This window comes from Mesoplodon densirostris, chromosome 4 (assembly GCF_025265405.1).
Source record: "Mesoplodon densirostris isolate mMesDen1 chromosome 4, mMesDen1 primary haplotype, whole genome shotgun sequence".
Lineage (NCBI taxonomy): Eukaryota > Metazoa > Chordata > Mammalia > Artiodactyla > Ziphiidae > Mesoplodon > Mesoplodon densirostris.
Genome location: NC_082664.1, coordinates 168,884,634 through 168,904,608, shown reverse-complemented (window position 1 = coordinate 168,904,608; position 19,975 = coordinate 168,884,634). Strand labels below are relative to the sequence as shown.

Here is a 19,975-nt window from a genome sequence, read left to right as displayed (position 1 = left end):
TCACAGATTTATTTTTCCAAATAACCCAGCTATCTCACCAATAATCTTGGACACAAGAAAGAAAACTCCTGTTGCATGTATTCTGTTAAAAGAAACACACTCCTTGCTTTTCTGATGGAAGATGGAAGGAATAATGCAAAACAGATACTTCCTTTGGGATAATATTTTAAAATCTGAATGTCTGGCACCAATTCTTCCTAAATCTACTCTGAAGGTCTAATTCAAGGTGAAGGGAAAGCTATTTAACTTTGCCATTATTCCACATCATTATCTAGTCTGGGATCAGACAACATCATCACACACTGATGCAAAGAATCATAGGAGGGCCTCCCTGGTGGCGCAGTGGTTGAGAGTCCGCCTGCCGATGCAGGGGATACGGGTTCGTGCCCCGGTCTGGGAGGATCCCATATGCCGCGGAGCGGCTGGGCCCGTGAGCCATGGCCGCTGGGCCTGCGCATCCGGAGCCTGTGCTCCGCAACGGGAGAGGCCACAACAGTGAGAGGCCCACATAACGCAAAAAGGGAAAAAAAAAAAAAAAAAAAAAAAAAAAAAAAGAATCATAGGATTCTATTGCATGGTTAAGATTGTCTACTTTCCCTAGAAATGTAATGAATCTTGCATAAACAGCTGTTTCTCTATTTTCCTCCTGAATTAGATTTAAAATGATAATCTCTATCATCAAAGTATTGAAACAAAGGAGATATGATCCATAATTGAGAATGGATTTGAAAATTGTTAGAAACAACTAGAAGTTAGAAAATGAGAGACACTTGACCTAGAGGAGCAAGTAATGATGGCCTAGGACAAAGTGAAAAGAAACTAAGTTTATGGCATAAAAACTATTGAGGAAAATTAATAAAAGTTTGCAGTTAAGAAGCTCAGTCATTCGCGTCAACAGCGTTTTGAACCAAGGTCATGGCAGAGGTAATGGAAAAAGTAGAACAGATGTGAGAAATATTTTGGAGTTTAAGGGGAAACTTAAAAGTTTAAGGGGAAAGCCAAAGACGACAATAGTATTTCAATCCTGGGTTGCTCGAGGATACTGAGGTCATCAAAAGGAACAAGGGAGACGTAGGGGAAAGAGAAGTTGATTTTGAGGAAATAGGTAAAAATGAAATAATCTACTCCTTTTTAGTCACTTTTAGTATAAAATAAAATTACAGGTTACAAATCTGCTCTTTGGACATGAGGTCAATAGTTTGTGTCTTTTTAGTTTTTTATTTGTTTTGTTAATCAAGGAGGAAACATGCTGTAGATAATGTTCATATTGAAAGCAAATCAATGTCTGTAAGTGAACCTATGCGGACTGATCCCACCTCAGCTAACATGATGTCATGACAAAACACTGACTGATAATCAAGAGCAATATTTCTATTAAAAACCTAGTTTTTATTTTCATTTTCATCTTATGGTAAGATCACATCAGCTTCCTTTATGAAACCTATGGCTTCAGCAGGCTTTGTGGTTTCTGCCCAGAGCTTCTTTTGCTATGAAGCCAACATGAAAACCACGCAGTTCAGTCTTTAAAATTCCATATTTTTCTTCCAAAACTTAAAGCAGAAAATTGGGACTAACGGTGTGTAACTGATATTTCACATCTCTGCCCTTGTTTCTGGCAGCTCTTTTCCCTCTACCTTGGAAACATCAGCCACAGAATGCATGTAGCAGGATAATTAAAGCAGCAACAGTAGCAACAATGACTTGTGTTCCCTTTCTGTATTCTTTTTTGTTCCCCTCTGCCACTGGGGTCACAGCCATTCTCCCTAAGCAAAGAGTGGGAGGCGATTTGGCCCTGAAATCAGACCCCAGTGAAAAATCTCATTCCTACCCTCAATTGTGCATTCTTACCCAGGTCACCGATACTCTTTAAGTTTAGTTTTTCACACCTATAAAATGGAAATTGCTTTCTCTTCCTTGGGCGGTTAATGTATTTGATGAACAATATAATAATAGTGATAAACATTATGATCCAAAGAAGCAGACACTGTACTCTGCCACTTTATGGCTAGATAGCCTTGGGCTGGTTATCTCCTTCTCAGTTTGCTCCATAAAATTGGGATAACAAAGGCATCCATCCTATTCAACATTCAAGATCTCTTCACCTGTGATGGATCAGGCACTATTTTATACTCTTAAAAGAAAATAGGATTATATGAGATGATACACAGAGTGATAGATGGTATTAATGTAACCATTTATCAGCTCCCTCCCTTGTAAGGACTTTCTGTATTCTCTGCCCCTGCCAAGCTCCCTGTCTGTGGCAAATACTTCCCTGCGCCATTGTTGGGCTTGATCACTTGACTTGCTCTGACCAATGGAAGTGAATACACATGATGCCCTAATAAAAGCTTTAAGTATGCTTTCTTTTTCCAACTCTGTGACTTAAAAGCAGAAAGTGTCAGACAGGGACTTGGTCCATCAGCCTGGGTCGCATATAGACAGGACCCACAGAACAGAGATACATAGATTGGAACTACATAGAATTATACAGAGCTATGAACAAGAATTACATGTGTTTGCTGTTATTATTCTACACCAAAACACACATGTAAGAGTAAGAAATAAATGCTTGTGGTTGTAAGCCACTGAGATTTGGCTGTCAACAGAAGCTGATATATAACATAGTGTCTTACATATAGAAGTAATTAACATTTTAACAAAAATAAACTAAAATATATAAACACTTAAAAAGATATAAACATCTCTCCACCTATCCACCCACCTATCCAATAGATGTTTATTGAGTATTACTATGTGTCAGATACTGTTTATGCTACTGAAGGTATGGCACTGATCAGATAAAAATCCCTGCTCTCATGCCACTAACATTATTATGGCGGAAATAAAATTTGACTATAAGGGGATACGTGTTGTGGAGAAAACACAGGGGAAGGAGACAGAAAATGTCAGGTAAGGAGATAAGAAGAGATGTGTGTGTGTGTGTGTGAGAGAGAGTGAGAGAGAGAGAGAGAGAGAGAGAGAGAGAGAGAGAGAGAGAGAGATTGATTGATTGAGAGGTTTCACTAGAGAAATTTTCTAGCAGAGATCAGAAAGAAGTAAGGGGGTGAAGGGGATATCTGGGGGAAGTACATTCCAGGAAGAGAGAATAGCAGGTCTAAAAGCCCTGAGGCATAAATGGGTTGGAGTGCTCAAGGACCAGCCAAGAGGTCTTGTAGTTGAGAGACATCAATTAGAGGCATATTGGTAGAAGGTAAAGTCAGAGCCAGTATAAGAGGGCCAGTCATTTATTCCTTGGAAGTTATTGGAAGAAGTTTGGCTTTTGTTCTGAATGAGATGGGATGTCATAGGAAGACTCATGATAGGGTAACATGAGCTTATGTAAGTTTGAAAAGGATCCTTCTGGCTGCTGTTTTGAGAAAATATTATGTGGTTCAAGGGTAGAAGCAGATAGATCATTTACAAAGCAACCACAATAATCTGTATAGAGATGACAGTGGCTTGGACCAAGGGGAGAGTATGGAAAGCAACGAGAAGCAGTAGACTCCGGATATATGTGAAGGTAGTGACTGATCAGATTTGTTGATGAAGAAGAAGCAACTGGAGATAAACTATCATTTACTGAGACAGGGAGGCGTGCAAGAATGGTCGGATTGAGGGAGCAATGGGTCATCAAGAATTTACTTTTAGACACTGAGGGATAAATGTAAACTTGTTGAATTCTGATTTCCTTCTGCTGGCTTTCCAGAGAGGGGTTTGGCTTTCTGCAGAGTTTCATAGAAACCACTGCACAGAGAATGGTAATTAATCCTGCCAGAATGATGAGGTGGAGAACCAGAGGTGTGACATTAGCTACAGCAGAAAGAACCGGAATCCAGCCCTCTGATTATGTCTGGGGAGAGGCTGGTACTCCTCTGACAAATAATGCTACACTGTGACGGACCAGGGCTGCAGGTTAAGTTTTCAGCACATGAAAGTGCTCTCCACATGGATTACTGTGATTGATTTTTAAATTATCCAGCCTCTGATCACTCTAGGAAGGAGACTGTGCTTTCCCTTGTCATGCGATTAAAGAGTCTACAACCTCAGTCCCAGGAGTTTGAATTTCAGCCCTTTTAGATCGCTATGCACTGCCTAGAATGAGTTTCCCCTGGGGTGTGTTTGTTTTAGGTTATTTTCCCTAGTTATCTTTGAGATGCCTAGTACATCTAAGTTTGGATGTTGAGTAGGTGGTTAGTATCTAAGTCAGGAGTTCAGGGGAAAGGTTGAGGATGGAGATATAAATCTGGAAGATATGTATTAGATTTTTAATGGAAAGAAGTCTACAACTTGGAAAGGAAATGGCTGGCAACAATCCTCAGGAATATTTAAAGTGCAGCCCGAGAATAAAACATCACTGAAGGTACCTGAGAGGTTATTAAAGTCTCCAAAACAATGTGATTATAAGGCAACCAATTCTGTTCTTATAACCCCCCAAATATGATGGAATTATAGTTTAACTTCAGACACAATTTCCTAATATTTTGCATATGATAAGACACAAACACAACTGATTCAAACTTCTTTACTATGTTTGCAAAGATTTTAGACTAATTACTAGAAAAGATTCACAACCTTTTCCAGGGTTAATATATTAGTAGAATAGAGTAGAACTGAGAGTATTTTTGAATATTTCTGGAAATAAAATATTGATTTCCTTGGCAGTTTTTTCAAGTAAACAGGTTTGAAAAAACTCATATACTAAAATATCCTTCCTTACCAGGGTAGAGGGTGCAGTCCATAAATGACAAATCATCAATTGCAATATCTCCAGTGAAGCCATCTCCCACTGAAGCTTCCACTGAAATCTAAGAACAATATAAGAAATTTGTTAATACTGTGAAGGAAATTAATTTCTGGAAACTCATGGTTGAAAAGGAATTCAGAATTTACCTAAAGAAAACTCTCTTCTGAACCATTAAAAACATACTTTGCAAAAGTCTCCATAAGTAGGTATCGTGTCTCTACCTGAATACTCCAGTAATAGGAAGCTCCACACCTTACTGGGCCCATTAAATCCATGAAGCCCATTCTGTTTCTGGTGAGTATTGATTTTTTGAAATTTCAGTATATCAGATTGTTATCTACTTCTTTTTAACTTTCAACCATTAATCCTAGACTGGTCCTGCTTTCTTCTGAGTCTTTAAGTATCTGAAGGCAAATTACTGAACCTTTTCCCACTGTTGCCCCAATAGTTCAGCTGTTTCCAAGGTTAAACCTCTTCATCCTTCAAGAAACCAAATTTGTTGCCAGAGGTACTCTCTAAAATGCACATTTTGAAGAGCTTTAAAATTTTTCTCCCATCGACCTTATTCTGTAACATTTTATGGAACTGGCTAATCATTATTAGATCTCCTTCAGAACCTCATTAATCACAGTGAACTCAGATGACATCGGTGCTTACAGGAGCTGCAGTTCCACTGAAACTCCAGTAAAATATGAAATACTGACAAACCACTATAGTATATGGCAGATTGTGATTAGGGCTGAGATTTACTATAATAGAATTAATCATGATGAATTATTTTAATACTCATGCAAATATGTTGCATACTTACTAGGAATCCTGCTATAATTTAATAATGAAGAACATTAAGCAAACTCAAACTTAAAAAACACATTCCTTTTTTCCACTATTATATGAATATATGTTTCTGTTTCATTTTTCCTCACAAATGCTATATGTGGAAGTTGAAATTTTATTTCATTTTTCAAATTCTATCCTCCATTAAAAGTTGTTTCATACATTATTTATTCCTAATTAAAGAAGATAATTAAAAGGTCAAATTACTGACCTTAAGCCTCTTGACATCTTCCACCAACTTTCTAGGTTTTCTTGAGAATTACTAGAATTTTTCTCCTTTATTTGTCACTGAGGAAATGACTCAATTTGGAAAAGGTTTATTCATTTAATTAATGGGCAAATACAGTTCACCTAATACTGCCTGGGGAACAGGCAGTCTCCTACTGCTTTAAAATGGGTCACTGCAAATATAAAATGCACCCTTCTTTTCACCACCAGCATGAATAAAAGAAATATTATAAGCAGGGAAAACAAAAACACAAAAAGAATACTCAGTACAAAATCATACAATTATTCTAATAAACAAAAAGCCAGCAGTCAGAATTTGGCAGAACATACTGTAATAAAATATCTTCTGTTTTTTAGGAAAAAAAAGACTGCAGTTGGGTGAACAATAGGGAAAAGGTGTAAGCAAGGACTGATTAATAACGAATACACTAATTAATTACAAATACATTCTTTGGATCAATATTTGTCTATCCCAATACAACACAGGACATGGTAATAAAAAGCTCAGAAGATGCAAGAAAAAGGAAAAACTAGTATAAATAAAAATAAACACTACCAACATGACTACACTGCTCATGATTATCTTAGTTTATTCATGAGAAAGGATAGAAATTTGATATAATAGAATCTCAAGGCTATGAAAAGCATACCTGTACATATAAATATCTGTAAGCTAACTTTAGGGATATATACACATACATAGCTCCATTTGAGTGTGTAGGTGGACTTAACTGTTCCAAATCATTCCTTCTGTTGTCTTTATATGGTCACAAGTTAAAGAATTGGCCATTTGTGAAAGTTACAAATTTTCTCATTTATGGTCTACACCAGGTGAGTAGCATTTCTGAGTGGATGTTATCTACACAAGGAGTATTTGTATTGGAGTTTACTTCATATTACATGATAAGCATTTTGATATTGCTTCTACTAGCATTCATTGCCAAAGGGAAGACACAGAAATAATCCAAGGCAGTGACAGTTGGGTCTTGCTCTAAGGCACAATTTAATCACAATTTTTTTACCAAAATATCTTCAATTTTCTAGTCTCTAAATGGTAGCATTCTTGAGAAAGAGTGAACAATAATTTCAAACTGAGATACTAAAAAATGTCAATTTGCATATATAACTGCAATCTCAGCCTCTTCTGAATACTTAATTAAGCTAGCCATTAAAAAGAAGCCTACCTGATAACAAATCACATCTTGAGAAAAAGTTATGAATGCTGAAGTTCAGTTTTACTTCTGTCCTGTATTTAATTTAATCTTGCAAAAAGTTTTGCAAATTACCCTAAGAAACTAGTCACAAAAAAGAGCAAACCCAAGTGTGTCTATTCTGGAAAATCCACTTTCACTTTTGGTGTTTTTCCAATAAATGGAAGGGTATTAAAACACTAATATTATTGTATGTGAGGCAGTATTGTCACTCTAGACATTAGGGAAGCCAAATTTTACTCTTAAGTTTCATTAGCACCTTACTGAATGACTTAAAGGGAAATTGAAAATTCCAGTTTGGTCTGAATGACCTGCATTATCTGCAGAGGCCAATTCTACTTACATTAGAACTATTACTGCCATGGAAATTTTCTAAAGTAATCCAGCTATTCTAAGTTGTTCTTCTCATGGGCGGTTGCATGCTCCAAATAAAGATGGAGTGGCCTTGTCAACTACCTTGGAAATATTAGTTCTAATATAACCAAAGACTCTAATATTAATAAGGCTCTAAAGACTTGTCTTATCAGATTTTTTTTCTATATTCAGGAAACTTCGAATTATTCATCAAAATATTTAAATGATATGAAAACTATTATCATACATGTGTAAGACAGAATTTAATCATTATTTTTACCAAAATATCTTCGATTTCCTAACATATATATAATTCACACACATATATATATACACTTATAAATAACTATTAACTCATAAGAAAGAAAAATGGAATTGACTCAGCCTGCCATCTAGTTTAACCAAACTGTGTTTGGAAAAAAATATGAAATTCCAGCATAATATACCAATTTTTAATATAACATATCTTCAGAAAGACTTGAAAGAAAGGAACTGTTGTTTAAAATGTATAAAAAGCATGTATCCTGGGCCTCCCTGGTGGCGCAGTGGTTGAGAGTCCGCCTGCCGATGCAGGGGATACGGGTTCGTGCCCCGGTCTGGGAGGATCCCATATGCCACAGAGCGGCTGGGCCCGTGAGCCATGGCCGCTGGGCCTGCGCATCCGGAGCCTGTGCTCCGCAACGGGAGAGGCCACAACAGTGAGAGGCCCGCATACCGCAAAAAGAAAAAAAAAAAAAAAAAAAAAAAAAGCATGTATCCTATGTGGAGCAACTGGAACTCCAATGCATTACTGATGGGAATCCAAAATGGTACAGCCACTTTGGAAAATGGTTTGGCAGAGATAAACCCGTGCACTTATGTTCAATTAATCTATGACAAAAGAGGTAAGAATATACAATGGAGAAATGACAGTTACTTCAATAAGTGGTTCTGGGAAAACTGGAGAGCTACATATAAAAGAATGAAATCACAACATTCTCTAACTCCCTATATAAACTCAAAATGGATTAAGGACCTAAGTCTAAGACCAGAAACCATAAAACTCCTAGAGGAAAATATAGGCAGAACACTCTTTGACAAAAAGTCGTAGCAATATTTTTTTTGGATCCGTCTCCTAAAACAAAGACAATAAAAAATAAACAAATGGGACCTAGTTAAACTTAAAAGCTTTTGACAGCAAAGGAAACCACTGACAAAATGAAGACAACCTACTGAATGGGAGAAAATATTTGCAAATGATGTGACCTATCACAGGTTAATATCCAATGTATATAAACAGCTCATACAACTCAACAACAGAAAAACAAATAACCCAATTTAAAAATGGGCAGAAGAACTGAATTTTTCAAAGAGGAAATGCAGATGGCCAACAGGCACATGAAAAGATGCTCAACATCACTAAGCATGAGGAAAATGCAAATCGAAACCACAATGAGATATCACCTCATACCTATCAGAATGGCTACCATCAAAAAGTACACAAAAAACATATGTTGGTGAGGACATAGTGAAAAGGGAACCCTTCTACACTGTTGGTGGGAAAGTAAATTGGTGCAGTCACTGTGGAAAACAGTATGGAGGTTTCTCAAAAAACTAAAAATAGAACTACCATATGACCCAGCAATTCCATTCCTGGGTATATATCTGAAAAAAAAAATACTGTATTTCTTCTTTACTAATGTCAGGCTTTACAATATATGGATTGCTAAGAATTTTTTTTTCTTTGAGTGTCTACTTTGGTATTTTGCCAACTGTTTCCTTGGTTACCAAGCAGGAAAAATGTCGAGTTTCTCACCATCAACGACAGAAGAGACTAAATGGTGATGACCCAATTCCCATAAGTTTAGTTTAACCCAAACAGTGCTTTCAAGTAGAATAGTTTACCAAGTACTTTAAAGGTAGGATATTTCACAAGAAGATACTGCCTGTAGTTGCCACAATCCCTATTACTCCTTATCACACCTAACTCTAAGGTGGAGTGTCAGTTGCCATTAATGATTTTACACCTGAACTACTTCTCTTAATTCACATCCCTTGCTTCCAGGGGCACTTGGGTTTGCAATTCCTTTTGCATACTAGTTAGGTCAGAAACCATGAAGGGTCTGAGACTTTACCCTACTCACAAGCTAACGTTAGCCTGCCACTGTTTCATATACATATACTGACAGAAGACACAAGATCCTTGATTTACAGAGATAGCAAAACTCATCAGCCAGGGAAATATCTTCCACTGGTTCCCCACTTCCCACAGGGAAACATGATAAGTGCCAGATGTTTCCCTGCATGAGTGGTGGGCTGCACCATAGAAGAAGAACCCCAACATTAGGAATTTCTAGCTGTTATAGGCTGCTGGCACATCTGAGGGAGAGGGAGGAGGAGAAGGAGGAGGTGAAGCAAGAGGGAAGGAAGGGGAGGGGCAGTAGGTAGGTAAATCACTCCAGAATGTAAGCAAATGTCTCAGGGTAGACTCCATGCAACACATCCTTTGCTCAGAAGCTGAATAATGCAGGACACAAGAAATGCATGGAGATCTGTCTCCCAATGGGGAAGCCGGACAGTGCTACATTGCCGATACATTTAATTTGTGGAAGTATGATGATCCGTTCATGTATGTGTAAATTGAAACGTTTATCTAAATTCAGCCTCCTTTCCTCTTATACCTCATTTTATACTATTCTGAACTGAATGAGTGTAACTTGTTAGAGTCTCTCAGAGATGGCCACCCAGCTGCTGTTAGCCCAGGTCCTTTTCCACCCACAAAATCTTTTCCCATCAGAGCTTCTGCTATATTAAGAGTAGAGACTTACTTTTTTTTTTTTTTTTTTTTTGCAGAGCATGGGCTCGAGGTGCACGGGCTCAGTAGTTGCAGCACGCAGGCTCTAGAGAGCAGGATTTAGGGCACAGGCTCAGTAGCTGTGGCGCATGGGCTTAGCTGCTCCACGGCATGTGGGACCTTCCCAGACCAGGGATGGAACCATTGTCCCCTACACTGGCAGGCAGATTCTTAACCACTGCACCACCAGGGAAGTCCGAGAGTAGAGATTTTAAAAAAGAAAAAAAAAATCAAGGAAGGAAGGATGTGGTTGAAGAAATAAGGTCACTGAAAATTTCATTCATGTTTCTTTATTTAGACAGAATTTTGTTATTCATCTTGAATGAAAGAAACCTAAAAAAATCATCTCTGAGTTATTCAGGTCATATTAGATTGATTTGCTTTCCACGGTTTTAAAGGATTGGCAAGTCACAAAGGTTATTTCTGCTACTTTTTTCTCTAAGCCATTTTAGATACACAGAAAAGGCCAAAATTTGGGTGAGTTTTTTTCCCCCTCTAATTCTTCACAGTGCCTTTGTAGAACTTGCCTAACTGGATTTTAAAAGGGAAAAATGATGATCAATTTGAAATTAATTTGCTACCTGAAACTCTACAAACTCACATGCTATTTTAAAGCATCTTCCAGGGACTCATATAGCACATAACCCATTTCACATCTCATCTATTATGTGATGAAGACAAATAAATAGTTCTCAATTCCCCTAGGTCTAAGAATTTATACGGAACCTATTTGATTGGAGGTTACAAAGACGCATTTAATTGAAAAAAGCCTGATCAATATTAGAGAGAGAAAAGGGATGCACGTTTAGAATTACTGACTTAAAAGTTTGGAAAACTGTGTTTTTATTATTTTAAAATGATGCAATAAGGTATAATAGGATTTTTTAAAAACTTCTTTATTAGAGTATAATTGCTTTACAATGGTTTGTTACTTACTGCTTTATAACAAAGTGAATCAGTTATACATATACATATGTCCCCATATCTCTTCCCTCTTGCGTCTCCCTCCCTCCCACCCTTCTTATCCCACCCCTCTAGGTGGTCACAAAGCACCGAGCTGATCACCCTGTGCTATGCGGCTGCTTCCCACTAGCTATCTATTTTACGTTTGTAGTGTATATATGTCCATGCCACTCTCTCACTTCATCCCAGCTTACCCTTCCCCCTCCCCGTATCCTCAAGTCCATTCTCTAGTAGGTCTGCATCTTTATTCCCGTCTTGCCCCTAGGTTCTTCTGACAATTTTTTTTCTTTCTTTTTTTTAGATTCCATATACATGTATTAGCATACGGTATTTGTTTTTCTCTTTCTGACTTACTTCACTTTGTATGACAGACTCTAGGTCCATCCACCTCATTACAAATAACACAGTTTTGTCCTTTTTATGGATGAGTAATATTCCATTGTATATATATGCCACATCTTTATCAATTTATCTGCTGATGGACACTTATGTTGCTTACATGTCCTGGCTATTGTAAATAGAGCTGCAATGAACATTTTGGTACATGACAGTTTTTGAATTATGGTTTTCTCAGGGTATATGCCCATGAGTGGGATTGCTGGGTGGTATGGTAGTTCTATTTTTAGCTTTTTTAAGGAACCTCCATACTGTTCTACATAGTGCCTGTATCAATTTAGATTCCCACCAACAGTACAAGAGGGTTCCCTTTTCTCCACACCACCTCCAGCATTTATTGTTTGTAAATTTTTTGATGATGGCCATTCTGACCGGTGTGAGAAGATATCTCATTGTAGTTTAGATTTGCATTTCTCTAATGATTAATTATGTTAAGCATTCTTTCATGTGTTTGTTGGCGGTCTGTATATCTTCTTTAGAGAAATGTCTATTTAGGTCTTCTGCCCATTTTTGGATTGGGTTGTTTGCTTTTTGATATTGAGCTGCATGTGTTGCTTGTACATTTTGGAGATTAATCCTTTGTCAGTTGCTTCATTTACAAATATTTCCTCCCATTCTGAAGGTTGACTTTTCCTCTTGTTTATGGTTTCCTTTGCTGTGCAAAAGATTTGAAGTTTCATTATGTCCCATTTGTTTATTTTTGTTTTTATTTCCATTTCTCTAGGAGGTGGGTCAAAAAGGATCTTGCTGTGATTTACGTCATAGAGTGTTCTGCCTATGTTTTCCTCTAAGAGTTTGATAGTTTCTGGCCTTACATTTAGGTCTTTAATCCATTTTGAGTTTATTTCTGTGTATGGAGTTAGGGAGTGTCCTTATTTCATCCTTCTACATGTAGCTATCCAGTTTTCCCAGCACCACTCATTGAAGAGGCTGTCTTTTATCCACTGTGTATTCATGCCCCCTTTATCAAAGATAAGGTGACCATGTATGCATGGGGTTATCTCTGGGCTTTCTATCCTGTTCCACTGATTTATATTTCTATTTTTGTGCCAGTACCATACTGTCTTGATTACTGTAGCTTTGTAGTATAGTCTGAAATCAGGGAGCCTGATTCCTCCAGCTCCATTTTTCTTTCTCAAGATTGTTTTGGCTATTTGGGATCCTTTGTGGTTCCATACAAATTGTGAAATTTTTTGTTCTAGTTCTGTGAAAAATGCCATTGGTAGTTTGATAGGGATTGCATTGAATCTGTAGATTGCTTTGGGTAGTAGAGTCATTTTCACATTGTTGATTCTTCCAATCCAAGAACATGATATATCTCTCCATCTGTTTGTATCATCTTTAATTTCTTTCATCAGTGTCTTATAATTTTCTGCATACAGGTCTTTTGTCTCCTTAGGTAGGTTTATTCCTAGATATTTTATTCTTTTTGTGGCAATGGTAAATGGGAGTGTTTTCTTCATTTCACTTTCAGATTTTTCAGCATTAGTGTATAGGAATGCAAGAGATTTCTGTGTATTAATTTTGTATCCTGCTACTTTACCAAATTCATTGATTAGCTCTAGTAGTTTTCTGGTAGCATCTTTAGAATTCTCTATGTATAGTGTCATGTCATCTGCAAACAGTGACAGCTTTACTTCTTCTTTTCTAATTTGGATTCCTTTTATTTCCTTTTCTTCTCAAATTGCTGTAGCTAAAACTTCCAAAACATGTTGAATAATAGTAGTGAGAGTGGGCAACCTTGCCTTGCTCCTGATCTGAATGGAAATAGTTTCAGTTTTTAAACATTGAGGACAATGTTGGCTGTGGGTTTATCATATATGGCCTTTATTATATTGAGGAAAGTTCCCTCTATGCCTGCTTTCTAGAGGGTTTTTATCATAAACGGGTGTTGAATTTTGTTGAAAGCTTTCTCTGCATCTATTGAGATGATCATATGGTTTTTCTCCTTTAATTTGTTAACATGGTGTATTACGTAGATTGATTTGCATATATTGAAGAATCCTTGCATTCCTGAGATAAACCCCACTTGATCATAGTGTATGATCCCTTTAATGTGCTGTTGGATTCTGTTTGCTAGTATTTTGTTGAGGATTTTTGCATCTATGTTCATCAGTGATATTGGCCTGTATTTTTCTTTCTTTGTGACATCTTTGTCTGGTTTTGTACCAGAGTGATGGTGGGCTCGTAGAATGAGTCTAGGAGTGTTCCTCCCTCTGCTATATTTTGGAGGAGTTTGAGAAGGATAGGTGTTAGCTCTTCTCTAAATGTTTGATAGAATTCACCTGTGAAGTCATCTGGTCCTGGGCTTTTGTTTGTTGGAAGATTTTTAATCAGAGTTTCAATTTCAGTGCTTGTCACTGGTCTGTTCATATTTTCTATTTCTTCCTGGTTCAGTCTCAGAAGCTTGTGCATTTCTAAGAATTTGTCCATTTCTTCCAGGTTGTCCATTTTATTGGCATATAGTTCCTTGTAGTAATATCCCATGATCCTTTGTATTTCTGCAGTGTCAGTTGTTACTTCTTTTTCATTTCTAATTCTATTGAGTTTTCTCCCTTTTTTTCTTGATAAGTCTGGCTAATGGTTTATCAATTTTGTTTATCTTCTCAAAGAACTACCTTTTAATTTTATTGATCTTTGCTATCGTTTCCTTCATTTCTTTATCATTTATTTCTGATCTGATCTTTATGATTTCTTTCCTTCTGCTAACTTTGGGGTATTTTTGTTCTTCTTTCTCTAATTGCTTTAGGTGTAAGGTTAGGTTGTTTATTTGAGATGTTTCTTGTTTCTTAAGGTAGGATTGTAATGCTATAAACCTCCCTCTTCGAACTGCTTTTCCTGCATCCCATAGGTTTTGGATCATTGTGCTTTCATTGTCATTTGTTTCTAGGTATTTTTTGATTTCCTCATTGATTTCTTCAGTGACCTCTTGGTTATTAAGTAGTGTGTTGTTTAGCCTCAATGTGTTTGTATTTCTTACAGATTTTTTCCTGTATATCTAGTCTCATAGCATTATGGTCAGAAAAGATACTTGATATGATATCAATTTTCTTAAATTTACCAAGGCTTGATTTGTGACCTGAGATATGATCTATCCTGCAGAATGTTCCATGAGCACTTAAGAATGTGTACTCCATTGTTTTTGGATGGAATGTCCTATAAATATCAATTAAGTCCATCTTGTTTAATGTATCATTATGTGTTTCCTTATTTATTTTCATTTTGGATGATCTGTCCATTGGTGAAAGTGGGGTGTTAAAGTCCCCTACTATGACTGTGTTACTGTCGATTTCCCCTTTTATGGCTGTTAGTATTTGCCTTATGTATTGAGGTGCTTCTATGTTGGGTGCATAAATATTTACAATTGTTATATCTTCTTCTTGGATTGATCCCTTGATCATTATGTAGAGTCTTTCTTTGTCTCTTGTAATAGTCTTTGTTTTAAAGTCTATTTTGTCTGATATGAGAATTACTACTTCAGCTTTCTTTTGATTTCCATTTGCATGGAATATCTTTTTCCATCCCCTCACTTTTAGTCTGTATGTGTCCCTAGGTCTGAAGTGGGTCTCTTATAGACAGCATATATATGGGTCTTGTTTTTGTATCCATTCAGCCAGTCTAAGTCTTTTGATTGGAGCATTTAATCCATTTACATTTAAGGTAATTATCAATATGTACATTCTTATTACCATTTTCTTAATTGTTTTGGGTTTATTATTGTAGGTCTTTTCCTTCTCTTGTGTTTCCTGCCTAGAGAAGTTCCTTTAGCATTTGCTGTAATGCTGGTTTGGTAGTGCTGAATTCTCTTAGCTTTTGCTTGTCTGTAAAGGTCTTAATTTCTCCATCAAATCTGAATGAGATCCTTGCTGTGTACAGTAATCTTGATTGTAGGTTTTTCTCCTTCATCACTTTAAATACGTCCTACCACTCCCTTCTGGCTTGCAGAGTTTCTGCTAAAAGATCAGCTGTTAACCATATGGGGATTCCCGTATGTGTTATTTGTTGTTTTTCCCTTGCTGATTTTAATGTTTGTTCTTTGTTCTTAATTTTTGATAGTTTGATTAATATGTGTCTTGGTGTGTTTCTCCTTTGATTTATCCTGTATGGGACTCTCTGTGCTTCCTGGACTTAACTATGTCCTTTCCCATATTAGGGAAGTTTTCAACTATAATCTCTTTGAATATTTTCTCAGTCCCTTTCTTTTTCTCTTCTTCTTCTGGGACCCCTATAATTCGAATGTTGGTGCGTTTAATGTTGTCCCAGAGGTCTCTGAGACTGTCCTCAATTCTTTTCATTCTTTTTTCTTTATTCTGCTCTGTAGTAGTTATTTCCACTATTTTATTTTCCAGGTCACTTATCCATTCTTCTGCCTCAGTTATTCTGCATTGATTCCTTCTAGATAGCTTTAAATTTCATTTATTGTGTTGTTCATCACTGTTTGTTTGCTCTTTAGTTCTTCCAGGTCCTTGTTAAACGTTCCTTGTATTTTCTCCATTCTATTTCCAAGATTTTGGATCATCTTTACTATCATTAATCTGAATACTTTTTCAGGTAGACTGTCTATGTCCTCTTCATTTGTTAGGTCTGGTGGGTTTTTACCTTGCTCCTTCATCTGCTGTGTGCTTCTCTATCTTCTCATTTTGCTTACCTTACTATGTTTGGGGTCTCCTTTTTGCAGACTGCACGTTCATAGTTCCCATTGTTTTTGGTATATGTCCCCAGTGGCTAAGGTTGGTTCAGTGGATTGTGTAAGCTTCCTGGTGGAGGGGACTAGTGCCTGTGTTCTGGTGGATGAGGCTGGATCTTGTCTTTCTGGTGGGCAGGTCCACGTCTGGTGGTGTGTTTTGGGGTGTCTGTGGCCTTATTATGATTTTTGGCAGCCTCTGTGCTAATGGATGGGGTTGTGTTCCTGTCTTGCTAGTTGTTTGGCATAGGGTGTCCAGCACTGTAGCTTGTTGGTCGTTGAGTGGAGCTGGTTCTTGGCATTGAGATGGAGATCTCTGGGAGATTTTTGCCGTTTGATATCACGTGGAGCTGGGAGGTCTCTTGTGGACCCGTGTCCTGAACTTGGCTCTCCCACCTCAGTGGCACAGCCCTGACTCCTGGCTGGAGCACCCAGAGCCTGTCCTCCACACGGCTCAGAATAAAAGGGAGTAAAAAAAGAAAGAAAGAAAGAAGATAAAATAAAATAAAATAAAATAATTAAAATAAAAGATAATTAAGAAAAGAATTTTTATAAAAAAAAAAACGGACAGACAGAAGCCTAGGACAAATGGTAAAAGCAAAGCTATACAGACAAAATCACACAGAAGCATACACATACACACTCACCAAAAGAGAAAAAGGGAAAAATATAAATATATCATTGCTCCCAAATTCCATCTCCTCAATTTGGGATGATTCATTGTCTATTCAGGTATTCCACAGATGCAGGGTCCATCAAGTTGATTGTGGAGCTTTAATCCGCTGCTCCTGAGGCTGCTGGGAGAGATTTCCCTCTCTTCTTTGTTCGCACAGGTCCTGGGGTTCAGCTTTGGATTTGGGCCTTCCTCTGCGTGTAGGTCGCCTGAGGGCGTCTGTTCCCGCTCAGAGAGGACGGGGTTAAAGGAGCAGCTGATTCGGGGGCTCTGGCTCACTCAGGCCGGGGGGAGGGAGGGGCACGGATGCGGAGCGGGCCTGGGGCTGCAGAGGCCAGTGTGACGTTGCACCAGCCTGCGGTGCACTGTGTGTTCTCCCAGGGAAGTTGTCCCTGGATCCCAGGACCCTGGCAGTGGCGGGCGGCACAGACTCCCGGGAGGGGCAGTGTGGATGGTGACCTGTGCTCACACACAGGCTTCTTGGTGGCACAGCAGCAGCCCCAGTGTCCCACGCCCATCTCTGGGGTCCGCGCTTTTAGCCACGGCTCGCGCCCGTCTCTAGAGCTCCTTTAAGCCGTGCTCTGAATCCCCTCTCCTCGCGCACCAGGAAACAAAGAGGCAAGAAAAAGTCTCTTGCCTCTTCGGCAGCTCCAGACCTTTTCCCAGACTCCCTCCCGGCTAGCCGTGGTGCACTAGCCCCCTGCAGGCTGTGTTCACACCGCCAACCCTAGTCGTCTCCCTGGAATCCGACCTCGGAAGCCCGAGCCTCAGCTCCCAGCCCCGCCCGCCCCGGCTGGGGAGCAAACAAGCCTCTCGGGCTGGTGAGTGCCGGTCGGCACCGATCCTCTGTGCGGGAATCTCTCCGCTTTGCCCTCCGCACCCCTGTGGCTGTGCTCTCCTCCGTGGCTCCGAAGCTCCCCGCCTCTGTCACCCGCAGTCTCCGCCCGCGAAGGGGCTTCTAGTGTGTGGAAACCTTTACTCCTTCACGGCTCCCTCCAACTGGTGCAGGTCCCGTCCCTATTCTTTTGTCTCTGTTTTTTCTTTTTTCTTTTGCCCTACCCAGGTACGTGGGGAGTTTCTTGCCTTTTGGGAGGTCTGAGGTCTTCTGCCAGCATTCAGTAGGTGTTCTGTAGGGGTTGTTCCACATGTAGATGTATTTCTGATGTATTTGTGGGGAGGAAGGTGATCTCCACGTCTTACTCTTATGCCATCTTGAAGCTCCTCCAATAGGATTTTAATCGAATAGAATGTAATACTGTCCAAGTGGTTGGTTCACATGTGCCAAAATTAAATTCTCATTTAAGAAACACTGTACTAAAATTCCTAAAGGTTCTCTTTCTTCAATTAACACTCATTTTTTCTACCCTCCACATCATTAAAAATAATATTTAGAGGAAAAGAGTGGAACTGCAATGTATTATTTTAATATACAGTAAGCGTTTTTATAAAAATAATCACGTGCCCCTCATTCTCCTCATGAAAGGAAGCTCCAAATTTACCCCCACCTCTATGCAAGTGCTTATTAAAACTGATCTCGACCCCAAGTGAGAAAATCAGATCACACATTTAAACCCAAATGATAACACACATTTGTCCTTTGTTCTAGTTCTGCATCTCATCATAGCTACCCAATGATGAGTGTGAATTAAAAATCCCATGTCAAGTCTCAGTTTAGATATTACTTCCTCAGAAAAGCCTTCCTTAATCACTCAAGCTGAAGGTATTTTCCTTTAAAAACTTCTCACAACTTTTAATTATATCGGTATGTGTGCATTTCAATGTCTGTCTCTTCTTGGAGATTTTAAGGACAAGCAACATGAAGCTCAATGAGGGACACACAAAGCTGTACACACGTCACCCAGCACCCTGATGACTGCGCGGTGAACACTTGACTGTGTTATGGAAAAACAAAATTTCTCATTTCAACTAAAACTATAGATGTTACTCTTGATGTCATACTTCATTGCCCACATTTCAAATGGCAAATGATTATTAAAGAGAAAAAAAGGTGCAGCATATACTGATTTGTCCCAGTATTTCATATGATACACCTAAACTGTTGACAAATCCTGCTTCTTTTTTCTTTTACAACTCCCTGTGTCTTTCTCTTCTTTACACAGCCCTCTTCCTGGATTCCAACTCAGTGTCTACTTGTATTTATATGGTTTTGCTAACTTCTTTCCTCTTTTTCCTAAATTTACTTCTACATTTCCAGACCCTTCTTCCCTTCACCTTCCAGCTATTCCTCAAGCATCACTTTCTATCTGGAATAATACAAAGTTTATTTGTTGGAGGATTTCTTCTAAGCTATCTCTATGCATTTGATAGCTATATCAATTATATGCACACTTATGCAACATTTTAAAAGATCTTTTAAATTATTTAAATTGAAGTGCAGAATGGGGCCTTACAGAGCATTTAGAATCCAAAACCTTTATTTTCTGTTTGAATAAATGAGACCCAGAAAGTTTAAATAATTCACCCATAGTCTACAGATATGCTCAGTTGCTAAAATAATGTCCAAAACATTAAAAAAATAAAAGTCTCATTCTTGACTGGTTTAAAAATCCCAAATGCTTTCATCAAATTTTCACTTTTCATTTTTTCTCCTACGTTTAATAGACTTCTAAACTTTTTTTTACTAATCTGATAGTAACGATAGGAGTTAAACAATGGGGGAAGCTATGCAAATAATACAAGACCAATTCAGGTAGTGCTTTGTATTTAGATAATAATGAATCCTGATTACAAATATGTAACATCTACTAAGTGTTTAGCACTGTAATAATATTAATAATAAAATATCTTCTATATGTGTGACACTTTTTTTGTGGCACCTTAATACTCATTATGTCATTTGAATTTCAGTCTTAGCATAGATGAGAATGTCCCATATAAATGTTCTTCCAAAGCAAACACTTTTTTCATTTTAGATTTTTAACGTATCACATTAGTTTAAAAAATTGCTTTTGAAACCAGTGTTTTTAATAACATTTTTTTCTTTAAAAAGTTATGTCATTTGAGATTTATCTTTTAAGTATTTGCTATTGTC

General features: G+C 38.0%; 1 protein-coding gene across 1 annotated transcript in view; it reads right to left on the bottom strand.

The window, feature by feature from the left end:
* Positions 1-19,975, bottom strand: part of MALRD1 (MAM and LDL receptor class A domain containing 1) — a 625,167-nt gene that overhangs the window by 404,833 nt on the left and 200,359 nt on the right. The window contains exon 20 of the mRNA XM_060096153.1: positions 4,718-4,805. Within this exon, the coding sequence (XP_059952136.1) occupies positions 4,718-4,805 (88 nt within the window). The remainder of the gene's footprint in view (positions 1-4,717; positions 4,806-19,975) is intronic.